At 44.2% G+C, this 23,340-nt stretch overlaps 1 protein-coding gene and 1 long non-coding RNA gene across 2 annotated transcripts in view; one reads left to right on the top strand and one right to left on the bottom strand.

The window, feature by feature from the left end:
• Positions 1–10,973, bottom strand: part of SHISAL2A (shisa like 2A) — a 37,781-nt gene extending 26,808 nt beyond the window's left edge. Inside the window, exon 1 of the mRNA XM_027970270.3 lies at positions 10,541–10,973. Within this exon, the coding sequence (XP_027826071.1) occupies positions 10,541–10,722 (182 nt within the window). The 5' untranslated portion in view covers positions 10,723–10,973. The remainder of the gene's footprint in view (positions 1–10,540) is intronic.
• Positions 10,507–15,653, top strand: LOC132659168 (uncharacterized). Its single transcript, XR_009599219.1, has 4 exons — positions 10,507–10,887; positions 13,949–14,080; positions 14,396–14,442; positions 15,260–15,653. It is a non-coding gene; the product is annotated as an uncharacterized LOC132659168 (long non-coding RNA).
• Positions 15,654–23,340: the final 7,687 nt, after the last annotated feature.

The following is a 23,340-nucleotide window of genomic DNA, read 5'->3' as shown; positions in this document are numbered from 1 at the left end:
ATTTGGAAAACTCAGCAGTGGCCACAGGACTGGAAAAGGTCAGTTTTCATTCCAGTCCCGAAGAAAGGCAATGCCAAAGAATGCTCAAACTACCCCACAATCGCACTCATTTCACACAATAGCAAAGTAATGCTCAAAATTCTCCAAGCCAGGCTTCAACAGTACATGAACTGTGAACTTCCAGACGTTAACCGGATTTAGAAATGGCAGAGGAACCAGAGATCAAACTGCCAACATCTGTTGGATCATCAAAAAAGCAAGAGAGTTCCAGAAAAACATCTATTTCTGCTTTATTGGCTATACCAAAGCCTTTGACTGTGTGGATCACAACAAAGAAATTCTTAAAGAGAATTACACCCTGTGTGGAAAATTCTGAAAGAGATGAGAATACCAGACCACCTTACCTGCTTCCTGAGAAATCTGTACACAGGTCAGGAAGCAACAGTAAGAACTGGACATGGAACAACAGACTGGTTCCAAATTGGGAAAGGAGTACGTCAAAGCTGTATATTGTCACCCTGCTTATTTAACTTCTATGCAGAGTACATCATGAGAAATGCTGGACTTGATGAAGCACAAGCTGGAATCAAGACTGCCGGGAGAAATACCAATAACCTCAGATATCCAGATGACACCACCCTTATGGCAGAAAGTGAAGAGGAGCTAAAAAGCCTCTTGATGAAAGTGAAAGAGGAGAGTGAAAAAGTTGGCTTAAAGCTCAACATTCAGAAAACTAAAACCATGGCATCTGGTCCCATCCTTCATGGCAAATAAATGGGGAAACAGTGGAAACAGTGACAGACTTTATTTTTTGGGGTTCTAAAATCACTGCAGATGGTGACTGCAGCCATAAAATTAAAAGACACTTGCTCCTTGGAAGAAAAGCTATGACAAACCTAGACAGCTTATTAAAAAGCAGAGCAATTACTTTGCCAACAAAGGTCCATCTAGTCAAAGCTATGGTTTTTCCAGTAGCATGTATGGATGTGAGAGTTGGATTAGAAAGAAAGCTGAGTGCCAAAGAATTGATGCTTTTGAACTGTGGTGTTGGAGAAGACTCTTGAGAATCCCTTGGACTGCAAGGAGAGCAAACTAGTCCATCCAAAAGGAAATCAGTCCTGAATATTCATTGGAAGGACTGATGCTGAAGTTGAAACTCCAATACTTTGGCCACTGGATGTGAAGAACTGACTCATTGGAAAAGACCCTGATGCTGGGAAAGATTGAAGGTGGGAGAAGGGGATAACAGAGGATGAGATAGTTGGATGGCATCACTGACTCAATGGACACGAGTTTGAGTAAACTCTGGGAGCTGGTGATAGACACAGTCTGGTGTGCTGCAGTCCCTGGGGTCACAAAGAATCAGACACGACTGAGCGACTGAACTGATTGACTGACTGATCTGGAAGATTCATGTTCAGGTTGGGACCACACCCTTTACAAGGGACGTCTATGGGTACTTGGCTGGAAAAAGCCAGTAAAAGTAGAATCCTTTGAGGAGTGGGTGAGAGAGTTGGGGGGATGCATTCCAGATCAGCAGACAGTCAGGTAGTAGGCACTGCACTGAACGTCTTCCAGGGGACAGGGGAACCAGCTTCAAGGACAGAGCTGGGAACAACAGGGGAGGGTCCAAGGGGGCAAAATCTGTCCTTAGTATAAGATGAAGTCCAGGGAGTTCCCTGGTGGTCTAATGGTTAGGATTCTGGGCTTTTGCTGTCATTGTCTGGGTTCAATCCCTGGTCAAGGAAAGGAGATCTCATATAACATATGACATGACCAAAAAAATATAAGTTCAAAAAATGAACTTCAAATGATCAGAGTCATCCCATGGTGAATGTACTGCTTCAAGAGGTGATGAGGGTTTTATTATCAGACAGGTTTGCACAAGACCTGGATCGATCCACCTTTCAATGAAGTTAAAGATTCTTGCTGATGATGGGTAACTGGCCTGAAGAGCCACTAGCCTTCTAGGATTTCACAGACCTACAACTCTGAAAGATAGGTAACCCACTGTGACTTCTGGGAAAGAACTGGAGGGGTGATCTGACATTTGTTAAGGTTTTTGAGTCAGGCAGTTCTAAGTTTGAATCCTGGCTCTCTCACATATAAGCTAAAAACTCCTTCACCTTTTGATCTTCATTTTCTTTCATTCATAAAAGTCACTATCTCACCAGGTGTCCATACAGATTAAATGAGATAATGTACCTACAGTGCCTGAATGCCAGTTCTGCCCTTCAACAAGGCTGCAGCCCTTGGGCTCACATCTTAATCAAAAACAGAAACTACTGATAATGGGTGTTTGGAAAGTCTACCAGCTGCTTCCCCGCAGGGAATCTTCATTTCCTGAGACATGCTTTTAAAACAGCAATTCTCCTCTATCACTATCCAAGGAAACAGTTTACCTGAAAATTTTTTAAAGGCCAGCTTTCATGAAAAGGGCCAAATGGAGTCCAGAGCAAAACAAGATCTCCACCCTGCAATGGTGGGGCTGAACAGGAACATGCCAGAAGTGTTATTTCAGGGTCTGGAGTACACTGATCACCTAAATGTCGTGAGGACCCCAGTTTCCCTTCTCTACTTTGAAATTGTCTGTGATGTTTATGAACTATGTTCTAGCCAAGCCTAGGGGGCTTCCCTTGTGGATCAGTGGTAAAAGAATCCACCTGCAGTGTAGGAGCCGCAGAAAACATGGGTTTGATCCCTGAGTTGGGAAGATCCCCTGGAGAAGGGCATGGCAACCCACTGCAGTATTCTTACCTGGAGAATCCCACAGACAGAGGAGCCTGGCGGGCTATAGGATATAGAGTCACAAAAAGTCAGAAACGACTGAAGCGACTTAACATGCACCCAGGAAAAGTCAGCCCTGCAGGCTGCCCTTGGGGTCATAAACTTTGAAGCACACTGATGTGCAACGTGACCTCATAGCTCACATCATGCAACCTTCAACCTCACTGTCTGAGCCACTAAAGCACTCCATGCCTCAAGAGGGTTCAAGGCAAGGAGAGGAACCACAGGGGGTGTATGGGGAATCGGGTGGTAGGAGTGGAATGGGATTCTGACTGGGTGCTGAGGGGTTTATTCATTTCTGTATCCCCAAGTGCCACAGCAGTGCCCAGAAGACAGCAGAGTCAGCCAGTGACTTTTCAAGTGATCTGAGTAGAGCAGGATCAGTTCAGTTCAGTTGCTCAGTCGTGTTCAACTCTTTGTGACCCCACGAACCACAGCATGCCAGGCCGCCCTGTCCGTCATCAGCTACTGGAGTTTACTCAAACTCATGTCCATTGAGTCGGTGATGCCATCTAACCATCTCATCCTCTGTCATCCGCTTCTCCTCCTCTGTCATCCGCTTCTCCTCCTGCCTTCAATCTTTCCCAACATCAGGGTCTTTTCCAATGAGTCAGCTCTTCACATCAGGTGGCCAAAATATTGGAGTTTCAGCTTCAACATCAGTCCTTCCAATGAACACCCAGGACTGATTTCCTTTAGGGTGTACTGGGTGGATCTCCTTGCAGTCCAAGGGATTCTCAAGAGTCTTCTCCAACACCACAGTTCAACAGCATCAATTCTTTGGCACTCAGCTTTCTTTATAATCCAACTCTCACATCCATACATGACCACTGGAAAAACCATAGCCTTGACTAGATGGACTTTGTTGGCAAAGTAATGTCTCTGCTTTTGAATATGCTGTCTAGGTTGGTCATAACTTTCCTTCCAAGGAGTAAGCGTCTTTTAATTTCATGGCTGCAATCACCATCTGCAGTGATTTTGGAGTCCAGAAAAATAAAGTCAGCCACTATTTCCCCATCTATTTGCTATGAAGTGATGGAACCGGATGCCATGATCTTCGTTTTCTGAATGTTGAGCTTTAAGCCAACTCTTTTACTCCTCTTTCACTTTCATCAAGAGGCTCTTTAGTTCATCTTTGCTTTCTGTCATAAGGGTGGTGTCATCTGGATATCTGAGGTTATTGATATTTCTCCCGGCAGTCTTGATTCCAGCTTGTGCTTCATCAAGTCCAGCATTTCTCATGATGTACTCTGCATAGAAGTTAAATAAACAGGGTAACAATATACAGCCTTGATATACTCCTTTTCCTATTTGGAACCAGTCTGTTGTTCTATGTCCAGTGCTAACTGTTGCTTCCTGACCTACATACAGGTTTCTCAGGAGGCAGGTCAGGTGGTCTGGTATTCCCATCTCTTTTAGAATTTTCCACAGTTTATTGTGATCCACACAGTCAAAGGCTTTGGCATAGTCAATAAAGCAGAAATAGATGCTCTTCTGGAACTCTCTTGCTTTTTCCATGATCCATCAGATGTTGGCAGTTTGATCTCTGGTTCGTCTGCCTTTTCTAAAGCCAGTTTGAACATCTAGAAGTTCATGGTTCACGTATTGCTGAAGCCTGGCTTGGAGAATTTTGAGCATTACTTTACTAGCATGTGAGATGAATACAATTGTGGGGTAGTTTGAGGATTCTTTGGCATTGCCTTTCTTTGGGATTGGAATGAAAACTGACCTTTTCCAGTCCTGTGGCCACTGCTGAGTTTTCCAAATGTGCTGACATATTGAGTGTAGCACTTTCACAGCATCATCTCTCAGGATTTGAAATAGTTCAACTGGAATTCCATCACCTACACTAGCTTTATTCCTTTATTCATAGTGATACTTCCTAAGGCCCACTTGATTTCACATTCCAGGATGTCTGGCTCTAGGTGAGTGATCACACCACCGTGATTATCTTGGTCGTGAAGATCTTTTTTGTATAGTTCTTCTGTGTATTCTTGCCACCTTTCTTAATATCTTCTGCTTCTGTTAGGTCCATACCATTTCTGTCCGTTATCGAGCCCATCTATGCATGAAATGTTCCCTTGGTATTTCTAATTTTCTTGAAGAGATCTCTAGTCTTTCCTAGTCTATTGTTTTTCCTCTATTTCTTTGCACTGATCACTGAGGAATGCTTTCTTATCTCTCCTTGCTATTCTTTGGAACTCTCATTCAAATGGGTATATCTTTCCTTTTTTCCTTTGCTTTTCACTTCTTTTCACAGCTATTTTAAAGGCCTCCTCAGACAGCCATTATGCTTTTTTGCATTTCTTTTTCTTGGGGATGGTCTTGATCCCTGTCTCCTGTACAATGTCATGAACCTCTGTCCATAGTTCTTCAGGCACTCTGTCTATCAGATCTAGTACCTTAAATCTATTTCTCACTTCCACTGTATAATCATAAGGGATGTGACTTAGGTCATACTTGAATGGTCTAGTGGTTTTCTCCACTTTCTTCAATTTAAGCATGGATTTGGCAATAAGGAGTTCATGATCTGAGCAGGTTATGAGAGTCATTTAGCCTTAGACATTTGTGGAGCAGGTCAAGCCAGGGCTTGGGACCAGACAGCCCTGAGTTTTCATCCTAGTTCTGATACTTCTTCTCACTGAAGTAATCTAAGATAGTAACTTAACCTCTTACAAGTTTCCTCATCTGTAAAATGGAGAGCAGAAGTGGCAGGGCTGTGAATGTGTAAATGCAGCTAGCCCTAAAATGGTGTGAAGTAATGTTCTTTTACCACCAGACTCATGCACAAGTGAGCACTATTCCCACTTTGGCCCAGCTCTCTTTCTGGAGTCATTTCTCCACTCTTCCCCAGCAGCGTACTGGACACCTACTGACCTGGGGGGCTCATCTTCTGGTGTCATATCTCTCTGCCTCTTCATACTGTTCACGGGGTTCTCCAGGAAAGAATGCTGGAGTGGTCTGCCATACTTTCCTTCAGTGGACCACATTTTGTCAGAACTGTCCATCATGACTGGTCCGTTTCATGGATGTTGATGCAGTCATGTCTGGTGGTGAAAGTAAAGTCCTCTGCTGTAAAGAACAGTATTGCAAAGGAACCTGGAATGCTAGGTCCATGAATCAAAGTAAATTTGATGTGGTCAAACAGGAGATGGCAAGAGTGAATACTGACATTTTAGTAATCAGTGGACTAAAATGGATGGAAATGGATGAATTTAATTCAGATGACCATTATATCTACTACTGTGGGCAAGAATCTCTTAGAGGAAATGGAGTATCTCTCATAGTCAACAAAAGAGTCTTAAATGAAATACTTGGGTGCAATCTCAAAAACGACAGAATGAGCTCAGTTTGTTTTCAAGGCAAACATTTCGACACCATAGTAATCCAAGTCTATGCTCCAACCTCTGATGCCGAAGAAGCTGAATAGTTCTATAAAGACCTACAAGACCTCTGGAACTAACACACACAAAAAATGTCCTTTTCATCATAGGGGTTGGAATGCAAAAGTAGGAAGCCAATAGATACCGGGAGTAACAGGCAAGTTTGGCCTTGGAGAACAAAAATGAAGCAGGGTAAAGGCTAACGGAGTATTGTCAAGAGAACACCCTGGTCATAGCAAACACCCTCTTCCAACAACACAAGAGACAACTCTGCATATGGACATCACCAGATAGTCAATACTGAAATCAGATTGATTATATTCTTTGTAGTTAAAGATGGAGAAGCTCTATACAGTCAGCAAAAACAAGACCTGGAGCTGACTGTGGCTCAGATCATCAGATTCTTATGGCAAATTTCAGACTTAAATTGAAGAAAGTAAGGAAAACTACTAGGTCATTCAGGTATGACCTAAATCAAATCCCTTATAATTATACAGTAGAGGAAATGAATAGATTCAAGGCATTAGATCTGGTAGACAGAGTGCCTGAAAACCTACAGATGGAGGTTCATAACACTGTATAGGAGTTGGTGACCAAAACCATCCCCAAGAAAAAGAAATGCAAGAAGGCAAAGTGGTTGTCTGAGAAGGCCTTACAATAGCTGAGAAAAGAAGAGAAGCAAAAGGCAAAGGAGAAAGGGAAAGATATACCCAACTAAATACAGAGTTCCAGAGAACTGCAAGGAGAGATAAGAAAACCTTCTTGTGTGAATAATGAAAAGAAAGAGAGGAAAACAATAGAATGGGAAAGACTAGCGATTTCTTCATGAAAACTGGAGAAAGGGAAAGTTTCATGCAAAGATGGGCTCAATAGAGCACAGAAATGGCAAGGACTTAACAGAAGCAGAAGAGATTAAGAAGCGGTGGCAAGAATACACAGAAGAACTATATAGAAAAGGTCTTAGTGACCATGATAACCACGATGGTGTGATCGCTCACCTAGAGCCAGACATCCTGAAGTGTGAAGTTAAGTGGGCCTTAGGAAGCATCACTACGAACAAAGCTAGTGGAGGTGATGGAATTCAAGATGAGATATATCAAATCCTAAATGATGATGCTGTGAAAGTGCTGCACTCAATATGTCAGCACATTTGGAAAACTCAGCAGTGGCCACAGGACTGGAAAAGGTCAATTTTAATTCCAATCTCAAAGAAGGGCAATGCCAAAAAATGTTCAAACTACCATATAATTGTACTCATTTCACTTGCTAGCAAGGTAGTGGTCAAAATCTTTCAAGCTAGGCTTTAGCAGTACATGAACTGAGAACTTCCAGATGTAAAAGCTGGATTTAAAAAAGGCAGAGAAACCAGAGATCAAATTGCCAACATCCACTGGATCATAGAGAAAGCAAGAGAATTCCAGAAAAACATCTGCTTCATTAACTACACTGAATCCTTTGACTGTGTGGATCACAACAAACTGTGGGAAATTCTTCAAGAGATGGGAGAAACAGACCACTGTCTCTTGAGAAACCTGTACGTGGGTCAAGAAGCAACAGTTAGAACTGGACATGGAACAATAAACTGGTTCAAAATTGGGAAAGGAGTACCTCAAGACTGTATATCGTCACCCTGCTTATTTAACTTATATGCAGAGTACATCATGCAAAATGCCAGGCTGGATGAATCACAAGCTGGAATTAAGATTGCTAGAAGAAATATCAATAACCTGAGATATGACACCACCCTAATGGCAGAAAGTGAAGAGAAACTAAAGAGCCTCCTGATGAAGGTGAAAGAGGGGAGTGAAAAACCTGGCTTAAAACTCAACATTCAAAAACCTAGGATCATGGCATCTGGTCCCTTCACTTTATGGCAACCAGTTGGGGGAAAAGCGGAAACAGTGACAGATTTAATTTTCTTAGGCTCCAAAATCACTGCTGATGGTGACTGCAGGCATGAAATTAAAAGACGCTTGTTCTTTGGAAGGAAAGCTATGACAAACCTAGACAGCATACTAAAAGCAGAGTCATCACTTTGCCAACAAAGGTCTATATAGTCAAAGCTATGGTTTTTCCAGTAGTCATGTATGGATGTGAGAGTTGGACTATAAAGAAGGCTGAGCACCGAAGAATTGATACTTTTGAACTGTGGTGTTGGAGAAGACTCTTGAGAGTCCCTTGGACTGCAAGGAGATTCAACCAGTCCATCCTAAAGGAGATCAGCCCTGAATATTCATTGGAAGGACTGATGCTGAAGCTGAGACTCCAGTACTTTGGCCACTGGATCCGAAGAACTGACTCACTGGGAAAGACCCTAATGCTGGGAAAGATTGAAGGCAGGAGGAGAAGGGGATGACACAGGATGAGATGGTTGAATGGCATCACCAACTCAATGGACATGAGTTTGAGTAAACTCTGAGAGTTGGTGATGGACAGGGAAGCCTGATATACTGCAGTCCATGGGATCACAAAGAGTCAGACACGACTGAGCGACTGAACTGAACTGAACTGATGGTTTTTCCAGTAGTCATGTGTGGATGTGAGAGTTGGACCATCAAGAAGGCTGAGCACCAAAGAATTGATGCTTTTGAACTGTGGTGTTGGAGAAGACACTTGAGAGTTCCTTGGACAGCAAGGAAATCAAACCTGTCAATCCTAGAGGAAATCAACCCTGAATATTCATTGGAAGGACTGATGCTGAAGCTGAAACTCCAATACTTTGGCCATCTGATGTGAAGAGCCAGCTCATTGGAAAAGATACTGATGCTGGGAAAGACTGAGGGAAGGAGGAGAAGGGGGTGACAGAGGATGAGATAGATGGCATCCTCAACTCAGTGGACCTGCGGGAGATAGTGAAGGACACACTCAGGGAGACAGTGAAGGACAGGGAAGCCTGGCGTGTTGTAGTCCATGAGGTCGCAAAGACCGGGACACGACTTCACAAGTGAACCGTGCCTAGCATAACACCTGGCACAAAGAAAAAGCTATAATCAACAAACAAAAATATGGATGAACAGAGAATATATGAATATAATTCTGCAGGCAACAGCTGCCAAATGTGCAGGATTTGAAAACCTGGCCATCTAAAAATACTTTGAAATTACAAACCGAGCTGTTTAGGAAAAGCAATGATATCTGTAATTGTTAGTGGCATATGCCAAGCTGATTTTACCTTGATCTTGATCTCATTTGGCCCTTGCCCTAGTCAGCATTATCATCCCCATCTGATAAATGAAAAGACAGTGGCTCGAGAGGGTTTGAGGCAGGCTGTCCTTTCACACCCAGAGGGCATGCAGCCTCCAGTCACATACCTCCAGGGACAGGAAGATCAGTGTCTCCAGAGATGGCCCACCCCATTTTTGCTGATGCCTGTTTTCCAGAGCAGACTCAGGATCAAGTCCTGTTTTCTGGGTGAGGCCTTTGGAGACCTGGAGAGACTGAGATCTATTATCTATTGCCCTCTCAGCTCCACACTTAGGTTCCAGGAATGTCAGCACTGGCCTTATCATCTCCTTCTCTGAACAAGTGAGGAGACTGGGGTCCTGTGGATGGGGGTTCCCCACAAATACACTGATCTGGCTTCTGCTGTGGCACTATGTCATTGTTTAATGATGAACTTGAAGGCAGCTCTGAATCTCTGGTCATCTGCCTTCGCTCAGAACTCACCACAGGACCTGACATGTAAGTTCACAGGCAAGGGTGGCTGAAAGAATGACTAAATATGAGCGGACTGAGGCTGGGCTGAGACTTGGGTTGAGTTGGGGAATAGCATCTGATGAGGTATTAAGGCTTGTGAGTGAGGTCTAGATAATGTCTGCAGTCAGGGTGGGGAAGGAGAGCTGAGGTGGGGTTGCAGGGAGGATGAAGGAGGAGATCAGGGCTGCTGATAGAGTAAGGGCTTGGATCAGTACTGGGGAGTGGGTAAGGTCAGGGATGAGGCTGGTGATGATATCAGGAAGGGGACCCTGTTGGGCCCACAGATAAAGGAGGAGTTATCCTGTGAATGGTGCAGGATGGGAGTTTGCTGTTAGGGTGGGGGTTGTTATGTAATTTGGGTTGAGGGTGGTGGATGAGGACATTCGGAGTGGGGATGAAATGAAGCTTTTCCAGGGTGGAGTTGGGGTAAGGTTCAAGGATGGATCTGAATAACGGTTGAGTTAAAATGGGGGAATGGAGCGGAGAAGCGGCTGCAGGGGGGATCTGGGCTGGTGAGAGCCTGAGCGGGTAAAGGCGGGGTGGGGGTCGGTGTTGACTTTGGGGTGCGCACTTGGATGAGGACTGAGGGTTTAGCACGCGGTTGGGCCGAAGATGGAGCAAGGTGGCTAGGACGGGCGCGGGGTACTAGGTGGGGTGAGGGCCAGGGCCGGTACCTGAGCCACCACATGTAGCTGTGCTCGTAGGGGAAGAAGCTGTGCGGGTCGTCGCAGCAGTACTTGTGGTCGCGGAAGCCGCAGCAGAAGACCGCGGCCGCCTCGCCCCCCGGCCGCGGGCAGCTGAAGCCACGCACCACCTCCTGCTCGGCGCTCACGTAGCTCGTGCAGGCGCCGCTCATCGCGACCCGCGCGCGGCCCGCCGCCACCCCGGGTCCAGACGGACTGATGGACTGACGGACGGAGACAGCAATGAGCCCGAGAAAGAGACACACAGAGAGGCAGAGATAAGCAGACAGAGACTGATACAGAGACGGAGAGGCACACAGATGGGCGCAGACGGAGCGGTGAGACACCCAGAGCCCCCGAGACTCTAGAGAGGATCGAGGGAGGCAATCGCGTGCGCGGACAGGTCTTGCCAAGAGGAGGGACTGAGGAGGGAGAGAGAGGAAGGAAGGAGGAGGGCCGAGGAGCCGTGGGAGTGGAGAGGGGCGGGAAGGCGGGCGGGGGATCGCGCCCGAGCGCGGGGCGGGGGGCGGCTCGCAGAGCCGAGAGGAGGGAGTCGCCGCTCTTCTGGGCCCGCGGCTCCCACCGGCCCCACTCCGTTCCCGGTGGACGCACTCGGGCGCTGGGTGCTCAGAGAGACAGCCCATGTCCAGGGTGGTGAAATCGAAGTCACCGGCTTGCATTCCACATCTGTGCTGAGCACCAGCCATTGTGCTAGGTACGCACTGTGAGGGTCACTGGGAATCCCGGGGCAGTTCCAGGCTAGTGTAGGACACGGACGAGGGACCTGTCATCGACCCCACAGTAGGGTCAGTACGGGTATGATTAATACACGATCTCACTTAACCTTCACAACAACCCAGAGAACCAGGGATTTTCAAACTTGTTTTATAAATGAGAGCTAAGGGTCAGATGAGAGTCATTTTCCTGAGCTCTTAAGCCCATGGGATTTTAACCTGGGTCTTTCTTGTTCCCAAGCCCTTGATCTTTCTGGCGTTCCCACAGCACCTCTTTTTCAGTGACTTTTACATGTTGTCATCCTTTGGCTTCCCTGCCTGCAACTTCCTTTCCCTGAGCAGCTAGCTCATGCACTGACATGTTCACACTCTCTCTTTCCCACACTGGCCTAGGATAAGGGGGCTAGTGGATGTTCAGGTGGTAACTCCACCTACCCAGGAGCAAAGCCAATAGGCCTGACCATTCTCACATAACTTTTCCAGATCACAAGGTTAGTGTTCTTATTAGGATCAGAAAAAGCTGCTTCCTACAGTCTGAAGAAGCTGTAGGAAGCCTTTGCAGATTATCTGTCTGTCCCGTCAGGGTACACTGGGGAGACCCAGGCTCTAAGTTAAGGTGCACATTTTGGCCCAGTTACACTGAACCAGGACTAGGGACTGTTGGGCTTTAGTTGTCAATAATTCCTATTCAGTCATCACAGAGTGCTTAGGCTGAAAAGGACCTGTGAATCATGTAATCAGTGGATGAGTTACAGCTAGCATTAAGAAAAAAAATTAATGGAATAGAAAAAGTATAGTGCAAATAGTAAAGCTAAGTATTCTTCCATAAAATGTTTCAGTTACATATGTCTGTATGTACTGTGGTCCAGATCACCATGTAAAAAGGATTTCTCATTTTGAGTCAGGTCAAAAAGGTTTGAAAGCCACTGAATCTGACATCTCCCATGGTTCTGATGAGCAGGGACTCACACATGATTACAAAATCTTAAGCTCTCCTGATTTCTTACAGCAGTGGGGAGAGTAGGAAATAGCTGATGTGATGCCTTGGGAGTCCGCAGTTCCTCTGTCTCTTGCTTTCAATGTGAATGGGATAAATAATGGGCATCAGGGGATCTCAAGCCCTAGCTCTACTCCTCCTCTGCTTTTTTTCTCTCTGTGCTTCAGGTTCCGTTTCTTCATCCAGGCCAGCTCCTCAGATGCTGAGATGTGCCATGCCCTTGACCTGGGCACTGGGCCCCGTGACAGAGATCAGATCTGGGTCTGCCCAGAAACACAGTACAGAATGGGAGCCAGACAGATGGTCTAGGACAGGGCAGGGAAAGGGGAAATTCAGGGACCATGGCCACAGAAGGATCACCATCTGAAAGAGAAGGGGGCAGTTTGGAGGGGGTAGTATCTTCAAGGGCCACTGTAAGGTCAAATATGAAAGCTGGAAGGAATTGTTTTATCCTCTAGAAAATTCTTCCTGTGAATCTCTGGAAACTGGGAACTGGATGACACACTCTGAGGGAGGTGCACTTTGGCCTCTTTATCAGGTAGAGATTAAAGAGGAAGGATTTGGAATCCTGTGGAAAGGAGCAAGGTCTCCCTAAGACATGAGATTCAGCTATGAGATACGAAGCACTCTGCTCTGGCTTTTGGCAAATTGGGAAGCTGCCAACAGTTTCCAAAGCCCTTTCCTGCCAAGAATTAGTTTCTCCAGCAACCCTGTGGAGTGAACCAGGTAGGGATGATTATGTCCCTGAGAGAGATAACAAGCTCAATGTTACAAAGCAGCCAATGGCCCAGGAGAGACTAGTACCATGTTTGTCTAGCCAACAGTCCTCTTTGGCACTGATGAAGACTAGGGTCCCCTATTCAGAAGAATATTTTTAACTACAAAAAGTAAATTAGAATTACAAAGTATACCAATTATATAGAATCATTATCAAAATAGTTATTTTGTGAATTAGTTCTTTTTTAACATATTAAATAATAAGATATAGAGATTTATTTATTAACTATTGTTAATTTTGAGGTGGTGAATGAGTATAAAAACAATATTTCAAGATATTGCTACTGTACTATGATTTCTATTGGTGACAGGGCTTCCCTAGTGGCTGATGATAAAGAATCTGTCTGCAAAGCAGGAAATGCAAGAGATGTGGGTTCAATCCCTAGGTCAGGAAGATCTCCTGGAGCAGGGCATGGCAACCCACTCCAGTTCTCTCCTGGAGAATTTCATGGACAGTGGAGCCTGGCAGGCTAGAGTTCATAGGGTTACAAAGAGTTGGACATGACTGAAGCAACTGAGCTCACACGCATCACTGGTAACAAAGTCACAGGTTCTGCTAATACTATGTGACATTGCTTATGTGCATGATAGAAGGAAATGCTGTTTGACTTAGAGGTAGTAAAAACAAGGATGTCACTTTTTTCAATCCAAGTTCATGGTTCTCTCCCTGGCTGAGCTCTATCTGTGGACCCCTTGGGCTCTTTGGAATCTATGCTAGAATCTTTGACCTCTTCTGGTCTAGAACCTACTGTAATGCTTGTTCCTTTATCATGTGCATCATGTTCCTCCCTACAGACACTTACTGCAGACCTACTGTATGCCAGGCAGTTTCCCACCTTGTATGTCATGTAGTCCTTGAAAACTTCCTTTGTTTTTCTTCCCATTCTGCAGACAAAGTAACTGAGACTCAGAGAAGTTAAGTGGTTTATCCAAAGCTACACAGCTAATAAATAGAATTCTGTACCACCACATGTTCTTCCCAACCTGAGGTCTGGGGGCCAGAGTCTCCAATGAGAAGGGCAGGTAAGTGTAAGAGGGAAGAGTGAGCAGGGAGAACTCACGTTTATGGAGACACACTGTGAACTAGGAATTGTGCTCAGTGCTTTCCACTGTCTCCTTCAATGCTTACAATTCTGTGCTGTTGCTCTCTTCATAAAAATAACTAGATACTTATGTATTCATTATGAAACAACAAATTAGAAAGTAAGGATAAACCAGATTAAAAATAACAGTCACCCAAAACCTCACCATGTAGAAATATCCACTGATACTTTGGTATGGAGTCTTCCAAATATACACACATATACACACACAACTTTTTACCCACTCTACCCATAGGAAAACTGGACCCAGAGAGGTGAAGTAACTTGCCCAAGGATATACAAGTAAGTATCAAGTTTCAATCACCTGCGGTGTGACCTTAGACTGGTCACTTTCCCTCTCTGCTTTAGGGCAGTAGCTGATGGCACCAGGCCAACCGCGCAGTAACTGGAAGCCTCTTGTGCGTGGTTCTCCTTGCTCCGGAGCCGGATCCTCAGGGGTCTGGAAAGACATGCCCCTTGCTGCTAAGGGTCGCGCAGCTCAGTGACTGAAGTCCACAAGGAGGCTGAGAATCCGGGCACAACCCGTGGTGAGGGTTAGATTCTGCTCTCTGGGTGGTCCGCTACGAGTCCTTGGACTCTGGACACCGCGGAGCAGCCAGATCCTCTAGCCCTGCTGCCTCCAGCTGTGCCGGCCCAACACCCCTCCCCCAGGGCTCCCCCATCCCCTACCCAGTTCCCCTTCAGCTTGCAGGTCACTGCATTGGAGCGGCAAAGAAAGGATGCTGAGAGAGCGAGGGTGGGATGATTTGGGAGAATAGCATTGAAACATGTATATTAACATATGTGAAACGAATCGCCAGTCCAGGTTCGATGCAGGATACAGGATCCTTGGGGCTGGTGCACTGGGATGACCCAGAGGGATGGTATCGGGAGGGAGGTGGGAGGGGGGGTTCAGGATGGGGAACACGTGTACACCCGTGGCGGATTCATGTCGATGTATGGCAAAACCAATACAATATTGTAATTAGCCTCCAATTAAAATAAATAAATTATATTTTTAAAAAAAGGATGTCGACATGCATTAATTCCCTTTGAGTGCGGGTTCTAGGCACGACCACTCTTCTTATGCGAGCGATGGATTCTTACCCTTTTTTTCCAGCATGAGGCTCCTGCCTCTCATCCTGAAAGAAGTGGCTTTGCCCAGTTGGAACATGAAGTCCAAGGACAAATTGGACCAAAGCTCAGATCTGATACCAGCTAGACACTCTCCCAGCTGGAGGTGGTCTTGGGGTTTAGGTTTTTGTTAGTTTGTTGTTTGTTTTCCTGTGAAATCTTTAAAGCGCACAAACAACATAAAGAATAATACAAGAACCGCCCATGCACTCTCTACTGGTAAGAAATTGCTTCCACTCACAATTACTCTCCTGAATTTGGTGTTTATCATTTCTATGTTCTTATTCATGCATTTATCATGTACGTGTGGATCTTTGAATAATGTATAGAATTGCTTTACATGTGATTATATCTCAAATAAACAACATCACATTAATGCATTCTTCTGTAATCTGCTTTTTTTTTTTAAATTCAATCTAATGTTTTTGAGCTTTGTCCATACTTATGTGTATGCTCAATCTGGTTCATTCATTTTTACTGCTGTATAGTTCCCCAGTTACTGAATATATGATGGCTTATTATCCATTTTCTTTAACATTTATATTCCTTCCAATTTCTTTTATTACTATACAATGCTGTTTCTCTTGAGATTTTTTTTTAACCAATTTTACTGAAGTATATTTTACAAACAATAGAATATACACATTTCAAGTGTGCAGCTTGGTGAATTTATACTCATGGAGCTACCACTGCAGTCAAGATACAGAATATTTCTGTCACCTGTCACTGTCCCTTGGGGTGCAATCAACTCTCCTCCCCACCCCTAGCCTTGCCTGAGACAACCTGCTTGCCCTCCCTGTAGATTAGTTCTGTTTTTGAATTTTTGTCTTAATAGAATCAGATGGTATGCCCTCTGTTGTGTCTGATCTCTTTTGCTCACCACAACGCTTTTGCGATAAACAGAAATTGTTGCATGTAACAGTAGTTCCTTCCTTTTTATTGTCAAGCACATGGAAATATACTCTTTATATGAAAACTGCCATTTGTTCATTCAGCAGTTCTTGGGCACTTGAGTTGTTTCCAGCTTGGGACTATTGTGAATAAAGTTGCTATAAAATTTTTGCATATATTCCTTTTTCGGGTGCCTATGGTTTCATATACCTTGGGTGAATCCTAAAAGTGGAATTTTGAGGTAATAGAATAGATATATGTTTAACTTTGGGCTTCCCAGTGGCGCTAGGAGAAGGCAATGGCACCCCACTCCAGTACTCTTGCCTGGAAAATCCCATGGACGGAGGAGCCTGGTAGGCTGCAGTCCATGGGGTCGCGAAGAGTCGGACATGACTGAGCGACTTAGCAGCAGCAGTAGCAGCAGTGGTGCTAGTGTTCAAGAACTTACCTGCCAATGCAGGACATGTAGGAGATAGGGGTGCGATCCCTGGGTTGGGAAGATCCCCTGGAGAAGGGAATGGCAACCACTTCAGTATTCTTGGCTGGAGAATCCCGTGGACAGAGGAGCCTGGCGGGCTACAGTCCATAGGGTCGCAAAGAGTTGGACATGACTGAAGCGACTTACCGTGCGTGCATCCTTGGCACATCAGACAGTTCTCTGATCAGAACAGTTCTCTGATCAGAACTCAGGCATCCGCACTGTAAGCACCAAATCCTAACCATTAGACCACCTGGGAACTTCCCTATCTTTTCTCTACTGAATTAACACCTTTGGTAAAACTCAATTAATCATGTACGTGTGGATTTATTTCTGGATTCTCTATTCTATTTCATTGACCTTATCTGAATCTATCCTTATGCCAGTTCCACTCTGTCTTAATTACTGTAGCTTTCTAAGTAGGTCTTGAAATTAGGTAGCATAAATCCTCTAACTTTGTCCTAATTTTTCAAAATTGTTTTAGTGCTTCTGAGTCCTTTGCATTTCCATATCAGTTTTAGAAACAACTCATTGATTTCTGCTCCCCCAAAATCCTGCTTGGATTTTGCTTAGGATTACATTGAATCAATAGATCAATTTGAAGAGAATTAACATCTTAATATCGAGTTTCCCAATCCATGAACATGGTATAAATCTCTTCTTTTATTTTGTTCTTAATTTCTCTCAGCAGTGTTTTATACTATTCTATGTACAGGTCTTGTACACATTTTTTTTAAACTTTTCCCTTTTTCTTATTTTTGATGCATTGTAAATGATATTTTTTGAAAATGTGATTTTCCAATTGTTTGTTGCTAATTTATAGAAACACAAATTATTTTCATATATTCACCTTGTATTCTGGGATCTTGTTAAATTCACCTATTAGTTCCAGCATTTTTATAGGCTGCTTAGGATTTTTTTATGTTAACATGAAAAAATTTCCTCACAAGCAATATATTTTAAAGGCAGTTTTACTTTTCCTTTATAGTTGGTGCTTTTTCTTTCCCCCTTGTTTTGTTACACTCTCTAGGATTTCCAGTATAATGTAGAAGAGAATTCATTTGACTTTTGAGGCGGAGTTATATGATTTTTTTTCTCTGCACTTTGATTCTCTCTCATCACACACTTATCAACAGAGAGATCCTCTGAAGGCTTGACCTGAGCTGTTTAAGCAGCCCCAGTGGTTCTAGTCCAACCTCTAAAATATGAAACTGTCCGTACCTCTCCAACTATACCTGCCTCTTCTCTCCTACAGGAAGCCTCTCTTTCAGCCAATCTGACCTGGGAAAGGAGCCTCCTTTCCCCAGTTTTGCCTATGTTGTTCCCTTCTTCTGCTTATCTTATTCCTCTATACTTTCCAAGGTCCGTCTTGAAGACCACCCCCACCCTGTCCCACAGAAAACCCTTCTGTGACCAACACTCAGAGTACCATTCTTTTTCTTTTTTTTTTGCAGTGTCTGCTGTTCTCTCTGCCATTCATTGAGCACTTCCATGTACCATCATATCACTTAGGAACCACAGCCTCAGACTATAGGCTCCTCTAGGATAGAAATTGTACCTGCTGCAGGTCTGGTTCCCTACACTCAGTCTAAGGCCTGGTTCTCAATGGCAGGGGTGCCATTTTGTGCCACCTGGTTCCTTATGTGCTTTTGTGCAAATGAAGAAAAAAGTACCCCTTCCTCTGGCCTGATATAGCTCTATGCCAAAGGCAAAGCTGGGTAAGTAAGAATTCAGGCTAGATTTCAACTCCTTGTTTCTTCTGCTAGCCACCTTCAAAATCTGCATAGCCATATGGGTTAAAGGGAGAGGAGGAATTAATAAATTCCCCTTAATAAGAGAACAAATGATTCTATATATAGGTATTTTATACATAAAGATATTGAGTCTCAGCAAGGTTTGTCTCACCCAAGGACCCAGCCAGGAATGGTAGAAACTAGGATTTGGCTGTATATTGTCACCCTGCTTATTTAACTTATATGCAGAGTACATTATGAGAAATGCTGGGCTGGAAGAAGCACAAGCTGGAGTCAAGATTGCTGGGAGAAATATCAATAACCTCAGATATGCAGAGGATACCACACTTATGGCAGAAAGTGAAGAAGAACTAAAAAGCCTCTTGATGAAAGTGAAAGAGGAAAGTGAAAATGTTGGCTTAAAACTCAACATTCAGAAAACTAAGATCATGACATCCAGTCCCATCATTTCATGGCAAATAGATGGGGAAACAGTGGAAACATTGGCAGACTTTTTATTTTCTTGGGCTCCGAAATCACTGCAGATGGTGATTGCAGCCATGAAATTAAAAGATGCTTGTTCTTTGGAAGGAAAGTTATGACAAACCTAGACAGCCTATTAAAAAGCAGAGACATTACCTTGCCAGCAAAGGTCCGTCTAGTCAAGGCTATGGTTTTTCCAGTAGTCATGTATGGATGTGAGTCAAGTCGGACTGTAAAGAAAGCTGAGTGCCAAAAAATTAATGCTTTTGAACTGTGGTGTTGGAGAAGACTCTTGAGAGTCCCTTCCAGTCCCCCAGAGAGACTCTTGAGAGATCCAACCAGTCCATCCTAAAGGAGATCAGTCCTGAATATTCACTGGAAGGACTGATGCTGAAGCTGAGATGCCAATACTTTGGCCACCTGATGTGAAGAACTGACTCATTTGAAAAGACTCTGATGCTGGGAAGGATTGGAGGCAGGAGGAGAGGGGACAACAAAGGATGAGATGGTTGGATGGCATCACCCACTCGATGGTCATGAGTTTGGGTGGGCTACAGGAGTTGGTGATGGACAGGGAGGCCTGGCGTGCTGCGATTCATGGGGTCGCAAAGAGTCGGACACGACTGAGCGACTGAACTGAACTGAACTGAGCAACTGAACTGACTGATTGACTGACTAAGGATTTGTTTCGGGCCTTCCAGTCCCCAAAGTTCAAGGAAACAAACCCTGCCTTTGTCTACGTCCTTCTTTGGTTTTGACATGAGTCCAGCACTCTATTTGTTTTCAAGCATTTTTCATATTCACAGTTATTTTTCAGCCTGAGATTAGCTACCTCTGCAATTTACTTCAAGACTGCTGTACCCTGGAGTGAATGGCTTTCTCCCAGAATAAAAGTCTCCAACCTTAGACTCTCCCCATCCCTGCTGGACTGTTACCATAGCCTAGAAAGCAGAGAATAGAGGGAGAGGGCAAGGACTTTGGTATCACATCAGCTTGAATTTTTTTAAAAAGTTGGTCATTAATAAGGACAGTGAGTTTATTTTTTAAATATATTAAGTCTTTATTGAATTTGTTACAATATTTCTTCTGTTTGTTTGTTTGTTTGTTTTTGGCTATGAGTCATGTGGGACCTTAGCTTTCCTACCAGGGATCCAACCTACATCCCCAATATTGAAAGGCAAAGTCTTAACCGCTGGACCGCCAGAGAAGTCCAAGCCTGGATTTCAATTGCTACTTGGCAATTGACTTGCAGGGAGACTTTAGACTTCTCATAGTCTCATCTGTAAAAATGGAAATAATAATACCTATCTTAAGATATTAGATATAGGTATGTGAGCACTCAGTAAAATTCTCCTTTTCCTTCCACTTTCTTGAGAGCAAGCTTGGTGTCTCATCTTAGGTCCACACACAAGAAAACTGCAGACTTTGTCAACAGAAGATTCTTGGTGATGTTTGTCAACCCCATGAGTAGAACTGCTTTTTCTCTTGATCTTAGGCAAGTCTGGTCCTCTTTCTGAGTCTCACTTTCCTATCTTTTAAACGGGGATATGTGTGCGTGCATGCTAAGTTGCTTCAGTTTTGCCCAACTCTTTGTGACCCTATGGACCATAGCCCTCAGGCTCCTCTCTCCATGGATTCTCCTGGCAAGAATACTAGCGTGAGTTGCCATGTTCTCCTCCAGGAGATCTTCCCAACCCAGGGATCAAACTGGCATCTCTTACATCTCCTGAATTGGCAGGCAGGTTCTTTACCTCTAATGCCACTTTGGATGCCCTTAAATGGGGACAGCAGTACCCAAATAACTGTAAGAAGAACTATGATTTACTGAATGTTTACTAGGTATCAGGTACTCCAGTGATTTATGGGCATATTTTCATTTAATCATCATAATAGGCCTATGAGGCCAGGGCTATTAATATCCCCAAGGTCTCAGAAGAGGACACTGAGGCCCAGAGAAGTAAAGTCCACGAGTCAGCCAGCAGCTAAGTGGCACAGCTGGGATATAAATTCCGTTTCTCAGTACTCCAGACCATGATTTCTCAACCAGATGACATTTTAAGCCAGGTAATTCCTTGCTGTAGGGGACGGTCCTATGTACTATAGGAGGTTTAGCAGCATCCTTGGTTCCACTCACCAGATGCCAGCAGTACCATCACCCAGTTTGACAACCAAAACTGTCTGCAAACATTGCCAAATGTCCCCTGTGAGCAAAATCACCCTCAGTTAAGAATCATTGCCCTAGACACTAGATCCCAGACAGTGTTCTTTCTCTACAATAACAGCAAGCCAGGGAAGCTTCTTTCCCTTCAAGTTTTCAGTAAAGAAAATCAGCTACAGATAGCTATTACACTAACGCTAATACTATTTCATATTTTACCACCCACTTCCACTTAGAAAGTGCTTTTTCAGACACTAGTTTGTCTGAATATTCTAGGGGAGACAGCACACACACAGAAGTGTCTAACACTGCATCCAGCACGTATTAGGTGAAATCTTGGTTTTCGTTTATTGGCTAGATGAAACAATGGAGGTTCAGGGAGATTAAGTGACTGTCCCAATGTTACACAGCTAGTCAGGGGATATTGTCATTTGTTATATTGATTAGCCAGTTAACTGTATACTCAATTCTTGGACTTTAATCCTGAGTCTGCTTTCACTGGGAGTTACAAGGTAGATCAGAAGGCTATATAGTTCAACTTCCTATTGTGTGGTATTCAATCCTGGATTAGCATTGCCAGATAAAATGCAAGATGGCTAGTTAAATTTGAATATCATATGAAAAATTAGTAATTTTAAAAATATAAGTGTGTCCCATGCAACTGCTACTAATACCAGGGATGACAGTGGCCCTGGGACCCCCTCTGGAGAATGAACTGCAGGGTGCAGTTGGTCATGTGCTCAGAGGGGAGCACTCGTATTCTAAGAGATTAGAGGAAAGGCCTTCTGACCAGGCTTTCCCATCTAACTGAGACTGGTCAGCTCTCTCATGGGAGGACTTGAGACTTTTAGGGGGAACCCAGCTGAGGCAGGGGTTGAGACAGTCTCCAGGACATTCAGAAATAGATGCAGATGATGACAATGAAGCCTAATCAGGCAATATATGCCTTTTGAACACCTACTATGGGCCCAGCTGCAGAGGTAGGGGTGCCTCAGATGGCAAAGAATCTGCCTGTAATGCAGGAGACCTGGATTCGATCCTGTAATGCAGGAGACCTGGATTCGATCCCTGGGTTGGGAAGATCCCCTGTGGAAGGGAATGACCACCCATTCCAGTATTATACATGGTCACAGTTTCTTGTACTTCTTCCTGGTGCTCATCATAATTGTAATTGTATAATAATTGGTATAATTATTTAATGTTTGGATTTTCTTTTATTCTCTTAGCACCATGACAGCTGGGACATGGGTGTTTTGTTCACTGAGGTACCCCTAAAACCTAATGCAGAACTTGACACATAGGCAATGCCCAAGAAGTATTTGTTGATGAACAAATGTCCCTTCCAACCATAATTTTATAGAAATTCCCCTGGCACATGCTTTCCTCCCTCCATACTCTAGCCCAGCTCAGAGAGGTAAAAAGCAGTCAGAATGGGTCCACTCTTTCTCTGAAACCTGGACCAGTTGATAGTGAATGAGAATCATCTGAGGGTGAAAAGAGAGTTCAGCAAAAGACAGAGGCCCTTACTGTATCCACAGCCAGAAATGAATCCTTCTCCAACTAAACTGTGGAGTGCAAAGATATAACCTAATAAATACAGTATTTGACTTACAAGTAGTGTTACAAGATAATGAAGGCATTAGTAGAAAATCAAATATTAACTATTTAAGTGTTAGCTGATAACCAAGGAATTAATTTAAAACTAAGTTGTTAGCAGATATTGCTTAACCAATGACTGAGGTAACAGTTGATAATTTAAAGTGAGATTTTTCCTAGGGGAACCCTTGCCCATTGGAGGCGGCTTGGGAACAGCAGAAAACTGACAAAACCTAGGAATGAAGATCTAGTAGGGACTGCAAAATCCTCAGCCGGACTCTAAACTTCTGCAGGAAACTGTTGGCTCATCTGTGGTTTTCCAGATAGGGTCTAGGCAGAGATGGCATGGAGCCAGTGCTCAAAATGCTTCCCATACAATTAAGTTTAACCTGCTAAGGGCCAAGCACTGTGCTGAGGACAGAAGGGAAGGCAGTTGCATAAAGAATGAGACTGCGGTGAGTGAGCAAGTGAGTGATGCGTGAAAGGAAGGGCTTAAGGGGTTCATGCAGGCTGTGGAGAAGGGAGAGAGGTGTGTCAGGGCCAGGTGATGAGCTTAGTTCTGGAGACACTGAATTGAGGTGTCTCTGGTCATGCCCAACAGGCGAGTGGCTATGAGTCCAGCGTAGATACAAAGTAAAGATTTAGGTATCATCAGGGTGTGGATGGGAGAAGGCAATGGCACCCCACTCCAGTACTCTTGCCTGGAAAACCCCTGGACAGAGGAGCCT

The sequence above is a fragment of the Ovis aries genome, chromosome 1 (assembly GCF_016772045.2).
Source record: "Ovis aries strain OAR_USU_Benz2616 breed Rambouillet chromosome 1, ARS-UI_Ramb_v3.0, whole genome shotgun sequence".
Classification (NCBI taxonomy): Eukaryota; Metazoa; Chordata; class Mammalia; order Artiodactyla; family Bovidae; genus Ovis; species Ovis aries.
Note: the sequence above shows the minus strand (reverse complement) of the source record. Positions and strands in the feature narration are given on the sequence as shown.